We start from the raw sequence: 6,278 nt of genomic DNA on the forward strand, positions 1-6,278 counted from the left end.
AAACATTGGACCAGGCTGCCCAGGGAAGTGGTTGAGTCCCCATCCCTGGAGGTGTTTAAAGGACGTGTAGATGAGGCGTTTAGGGACATGGTTTAGTGGGCATGGTGGTGTTGGGTTGACGGTTGGACTCGATGATCTTAGAGGTCTTTTCCAACCTCAATGATTCTATGATTCTATGAATATAGATTACAGTACGGATTTACTGGTGCAACCAAACCTGGTGACAGCAAGATGCTTTACTCTGAACAGAGAGTCGGAGATGCACCCCCGGCTTTCTTGTTCATCATCATTTTAAGGATACGTTCACAGAGCCACAGCTCAAAGGTTAGACTTCTGCACAAAACCAGACAGCTTTAAATAGAGTTACACACAAATAACTATAAACAGCTAGTAACTTTAGAACTGGAGCTAGGTAAGAACTGCTGTTTAAAGTTTGGAGTTGGGGAAAAATTCACAGGAGTGAGAGGCCAATTCAACACTACGGTACAGTTAACAGGGCAATTGTATGAACGTTACTGACCTGATGTAGGGCACCAAAGGGTCGACGTGGTGTAGGACGATTGCAGTAATGTATGAAAACACAAAAGATGCAGCTGACCAAACAACCAAAGCCACAGGCAAGAAAGAGAGGCCTTGCTGAAACCACCACATCTCAGTGCTGACTTCTAACTCGGAACACTGTGAGGAATCAAATACAAAGTTTTACTACGATTTCTCAGAGGTTTTGCTTTTCTCTTGAAGCAAGCTGCTTCAAGTACAGCAATTTGATATTGCTCTCAGTCCTGTCCTGCAAACCCAAAGTGAACATTTGACTTCACGGCACAGAAGCAATCATAAATAAGCAGAAATAACATCTGGAAATGTTAATTCTGAAACTCTTAGAAGATCATGAGAAAAGAAATCAGTAGTGTCACTTTACTATGTCTCAGCATTTGTTGCTGCCAGAATAAGGTTGAATAGGTCACTGTGAATAACTGACTGTATTTTCTTCTTACCCTTGTGTCATAACACCATGTTAGAATTAGTGAGGCTGACAGGGAACATGTCCCAGTAGTGACAGTTTAACTGATAGTGGCTGTTGTGGAGCCTCTGACTTCCATTAACAATCAACTGGGCAGACGTGGAGAAAATGACCTAAAATCACTTTAATATCTGCACTCATTTACTACCTGTCATGCTGTGTGACTCAAAATCTGTTATAAGCATCACTTAAATAAGCTCATGGATATCTGTGAGCAAGAGCTGAGTGCTACCAGCCATAACCTTCCAACTCAAGGGCTGCTTTCTCCTGGTGGCAGTACGGCAGCTACCATGTTTTTACAGGTGGGAGGGAAAGGTCCATTTACGGCGGAGTGAAATGGCTAACTCTGCGCTCATGCTATCCGGTTCCTTAAGTCCCAGCCTGACAGCAAATCTGTGCCTCTACCTCCAGCTCTTGAAGAGCAATAACCTGTCACCCTGGTGAGCTCACGCAAAAAGAACCGTGACTCCTCTCTACTCTTGCTGCTAGAGGGAAGTAATTTTCTATCGGCTTCAAATACAAAGTTAAGCAGAGCTGATTTCAGAATCCCAGAATGGCGAGGTGGGAGGGGACCTCTGGAGGTCATCTTGTCCAACCCCCTGCCCAAGCAGGGCCACCCAGAGCCAGCTGTGCAGGACGGCTTTTGAATATCTCCCAAGGATGGGGATACTACAACCTCTCTAGGCAACCTGTGCCAGTGCTCAGTCACCCTCACAGTGAAAAAGTGCTTTCTTATGTTCAGACAGAGCCTCCTGTGTATCAGTGTGTGCCCACTGCCTCTGGTGCTGGGCACCACTGAAAAGAACCTGGCTCCGTTCTCTTTGCACTCTCCCTTCAGGTAGGGAGACGAGATCCTACCTGAGCCTCCCACATTGGTGAGATCCCACCTGAGCCTTCTCTCCTCTAGGCTATACTTGTCCCTGTGTTTTATGCCATTTTACTGATGGCATTCCCTTACATTTACACTGGTGAGGAGAGTACAGAAAGTGTTTAAGCATAGTTGAAACCGGAGACTGTATAATAAAGAATACAGATCCAAGGGCATCCAGGCAAAGATCAAACAGTATGTGAGAAAAGCAAAATAATATTGAGACAAAATAGGAAGGAGTGCAGCCCTGAGAGGTTGTAGGAGGTGGGCATTGCCTAGAGTGTGAGAGACTGGAAGAAAGGAGAAAGAGAAAAGGAAGAAAGAGATAGGAAGCACCAAGACTAGAAAGTCTCATGGGAGGAAAAAAGAAGTTGAAACAAAAGTGGGTGAATCTTGCAATAGATCAGAGCTGATCAACTCCTTTCCGTCTCACTTAGGAGACCTCAGCGCTCTTCTGACGTGGACTTACTGCACATAGCAGGTATTCGGTCACAGGCAGACCTTTGTCATATCTTTTTCCTGACCTTTGCCAGCACACACGTCTAGGAGAGCTGCGGAAAGCCAGGCTGATAGATTCATCACATAATGCATAACAACGCATAATGAGAATTGCTCATTTACCAGAAACTGGTGACTTGTGTTTGTGCTGCTTTTAAGCCTACAATATTAGTGTTTCAGATGAGAACAAATGAGCTCTGGCATTCTCCTGGGAGGTTAACAAAAGCCAACTCCAACTGATGACCCTTGAAAAGAATGTACAATTACATCCTCGCAGAATTAAAGGTTCAGCTGCTTGTAAGGAATATGTCAGGTAGCAGATGAAGGTGTCTAACAGGAAATGTAGCGAATAAGAATAGAGTGCTAGAATTAAAGTTGCTTGCTTTCTTACCCTTAAGCTTTCATTTTTAAGCTAAGTATAACATTTACCCTCTAATGTTGACATTCATTTTAAGACTGTAATGCAGTAAAACCAGTAATGAACGTAACTCCACAATCCCATCTCTTGTAGGAGTAAATTGGGAATTTGCAAGAGAAATGCATATTTGCATGGCATTCTCTGTTACAGATGTTACTTGCCTGGGCATGTAATTCAAAACTTCAAGCAGTCAGTCTGATGCTTAGATTTTACTTTTTCTTTAGCATTTAAATGACAATAGTGCCTTAGCTTTATTTCTGAGCTAATAGATTTTTGTCTGAAAACAAACAAACAAAACAATATGCCACATACCTGAGAACAAGGGCATCAAAAGAAATGTCACCTCAAGGGGAATACAAAGTCATCCTTCTGGTGAAGTTCCACATTCGCTTCATTTTTTTTCTAAATCTTTGAGATATAAAGGAAAATAATCAAGATGTGAGGTACTTCTATACCTCTTACTCTATATTATTTATTCTCCTTCTTAGCATCTTCTATTAGTCATTGCTGCTGACTGGACATTGGATTAGATGGACTGTTGGCCTGACACAATATGTTTTTCCTATGTTCCAAGTGGTTTAAGGAGTGAAGCTTGTGTATGGTGGGATGGTAGAAATACAGAAAAACAGGTGTTGTTTAAGACTTTTTGGTTTATAGGACTTGTCTACGCAAAGATTTAACTTGAAGTGAGAAGCTTTCAAAAAAAAAAAAAGAATGCAACTTTTAATGCCATTAAAACCAGTGCCTACGATCACTGCTTTCACATAAGGAAGAGGACAGAACATGGAGTCTTCCCGTTTCATTGTGGATGGGCATCCCAATGTGATGCTGGTGCCGCGCTAAATATGTGGCAGGATAGGTGCTGAAGCAACCTGAATTTAATCAGACATCCCACAACTCCTGTCTGCTCTTCACATGAGCAGCTGCCACTGGAGAAGTTGTCAGAGGAGATACTGTGCTGCGTTCCTCTTAGCTGGCGATATTCATAAGCTTGCACAGATGCCTGCAATGTTCGGGTGCTGGTCAGACGCAGCTTTGGGGTGCCCCTGCCATGTGGGCGCAGCGGGACTGAAGCTACGCGGGGGTAAGGCTCACAGACAACGCAGGTTCTCCACCCGTTGGGAGCATTTGCGTCCGTATGCAGATTAATTTACCTGGAGTAAGGCGAGGTTAGTAAAGCAGAACAGCTATTCCAAATTTCCCCCCCTGGATACTGCTCTTATTACATAATAAACGTGTCCACGCAGGCAGCTCAACAAGCAATGTCTGCTCCAGAGCAAGCCCTGCTGCAGAGAAGCCCTCAATCAGTCCAGACTGGGCATCCCTGCAACCTGTGCTGTCACTTAGCCCAGAGCTAAGGCCCGGGCACAACTTATGATCGTTTTCATGTGGTCAGGTGTAAAAAGCAGTGCGGTAGCTTCAGTTGCAACCTGAGAGCTCTGGTGAGGCGTGACTTCTTACTGTGAATGTAGCTGCAGGCTGGTACGTCCCAACAGCACGGGGATGAGAGCTGGTTTGGGCTCTGTCAGAAAACTGCAGCTCTGGTCCTCTTACTTTCACAGACCTAAACCCCTGACAAACTCTCCTTACGCTTAAAACCATTTTGTAAATTTTTTCCCCACTAAATTCTCTTTCTTAACTCTGTCAAGATCTCCTCATAATTCTTATCGTCTCCCTTCGTCTTCCTTCCTGTTTAATTTTTTTCCAGTGAAATCAAGTCCTTTTTCATGCTATTATGGAGACAGACTGTATATACCAAACACAGGCTTTGTTCCGTGCAAGGCGCTGTGTATATTTATGGCACCGTCTACTCGAGGCCGTCCAAACCTCGCACTGCTGCAGACGCACGCTGCCAACTCACAGGGCTCTGAACGTGGAGCATCTGGGCAAGCACAGGCTTATAACGAGGCACCTCAAATCACTGGGAGGCAGGATGGAATTGCCTCGCAATTTGCCAGCTGGAAGCTCCTGAAATAAATTATTATTAACACCTCATCCTGTCCTGTTGTTTTCAACAGCGTGAAAGAAAACACACTCAACCTCCTTGCTTTTTCACAAGGTCCTTTGCCAGCTGATTACATAATGGCAATGGCTAGCCTCTCTTTTCAACATAACTATGATTTTCTTAAACATTTATCCTGATCTGTAGGCACTTCCGTGTCCTAAGGGGGTTTTTAAGCCCCAGATTGAGTATCACAGATCTTTTCTGCGATAGACATTATCAAATCATCATCAACAGCAAGTCAAGGAAGTACTTCAAAAGCAAAGGAGATTTTAACCATCTCTGAGGTTTTTCTTTAAATGCAGGAAGTGTGCAGCAGCATTCTGCACATGCTTGAGCATGCGGAATAGAAACTAGAAATGGAAATGAAAGGTGGCCAAGACCATTAACGGCAGAAAGTTAACATTACCTAGAATGATAATGCTGAGAAGATGGTAAAAAGTACGTGTGCAAAAGGGAAATTTCTAAATTAATGCTGATACCCTGATTGTCAACCTGCCTCTTCCCTGCTCTCTCAGCAAGACAGGCAGAGATAAAGCTGTACTAAGGGATACTCCCTTTTCTCTCCAGCAAAATACTCCAACAGACACTGTGTTGAAGGAAGAAAGACAAAGCAATTTGCCGTGTGCATTCCTAAGTAAACACAAAGGTTGGATGGGGATGAGTCAGAAAGGACTGAACATGTTCATTTGCGCAATTTATTGTCAGGGTCAAACTGATAACAACGGTTAAAGGTTGCTAATCCTCAAAGGACTGCAAGTAAGAAAGTAGGAAATGTGTCACCTTTGTTGTTTCCACTGCAGGGTAATGATGGATGACTCATTTTGAGTGTTTTCTCGGTACAGACCCCAAAAAGGTTGCTATTCAATCTTTTAGCTATGGGGGTCAGCGAGAGAGGGTTGAGGCGAGGATCTTTATGCCCTCGCTAAGCCCCTGTTACCCAGCTGGGGAAGCAGCAGAATGGCACAGCACCAAACGAAACAGAGCCAGGCACAAGATACTGTGACATAAAGATGTACCAATGCCTGTTTTAGAAATGTGGCATACCACGATACCGGCCTGTCGCTACAGCTGACTGAGGAGCTCAGTGTCCAGGATGAACGCATGCTACCTGTCAGTCCAACCTGTCTAACCAGAGAAAAGCAGCTAAAAATACGCGAGTACTTGAAGCAGAGCATGGGAGACAGCTTCCCACGTTATGGCTGGGGAATTGATGCTACTGCAAGGTCACAGAGAGGGACTGGAGGCGCCCGGTGTGTGGGGGACAGCTCAGGGTGGTCAGAGAGAGGGGAAAAGGGACCAGGATGGAGGGAAGGTTTAGGAGAGCAGCTGGGCAGGAAGGAAGGGGAGATGGAGGGAGGGAAATGGGGACCCCTGGGGGTAAGGGGCCTGGGCGCAGGGAGGTGAGAGGACAGAGGGGTTCGATGGGGTCCCTGGGGCAGGGGGGGGTCACTGGGAGCGATGAGGGGCC

The 6,278-nt window shown here is 45.0% G+C and overlaps 2 protein-coding genes across 3 annotated transcripts in view; one reads left to right on the forward strand and one right to left on the reverse strand.

The window, feature by feature from the left end:
• DRAM2 (DNA damage regulated autophagy modulator 2) overlaps positions 1–3,213 on the reverse strand; it is a 12,674-nt gene extending 9,461 nt beyond the window's left edge. Inside the window, exons 1-2 of the mRNA XM_009281851.2 lie at positions 3,118–3,213; positions 521–678 (exon numbers count right to left, since the gene is read on the reverse strand). Coding sequence (XP_009280126.1) covers positions 521–651 — 131 coding nt within the window. The 5' untranslated portion in view covers positions 652–678; positions 3,118–3,213. The remainder of the gene's footprint in view (positions 1–520; positions 679–3,117) is intronic.
• A 2,784-nt stretch (positions 3,214–5,997) lies between these two features.
• Positions 5,998–6,278, forward strand: part of CEPT1 (choline/ethanolamine phosphotransferase 1) — a 32,438-nt gene continuing 32,157 nt past the window's right edge. Inside the window, exon 1 of one of the 2 annotated variants that reach the window (XM_019472753.1) lies at positions 5,998–6,060. The gene's annotated coding sequence lies outside the window, so the exon portion shown is untranslated. The remainder of the gene's footprint in view (positions 6,061–6,278) is intronic. The other variant, XM_009281852.2, reaches the window with a different exon arrangement.

This window comes from Aptenodytes forsteri, unplaced genomic scaffold (genome assembly GCF_000699145.1).
Source record: "Aptenodytes forsteri isolate BGI_AS27 unplaced genomic scaffold, ASM69914v1 Scaffold213, whole genome shotgun sequence".
In the NCBI taxonomy this organism is placed as follows: domain Eukaryota; kingdom Metazoa; phylum Chordata; class Aves; order Sphenisciformes; family Spheniscidae; genus Aptenodytes; species Aptenodytes forsteri.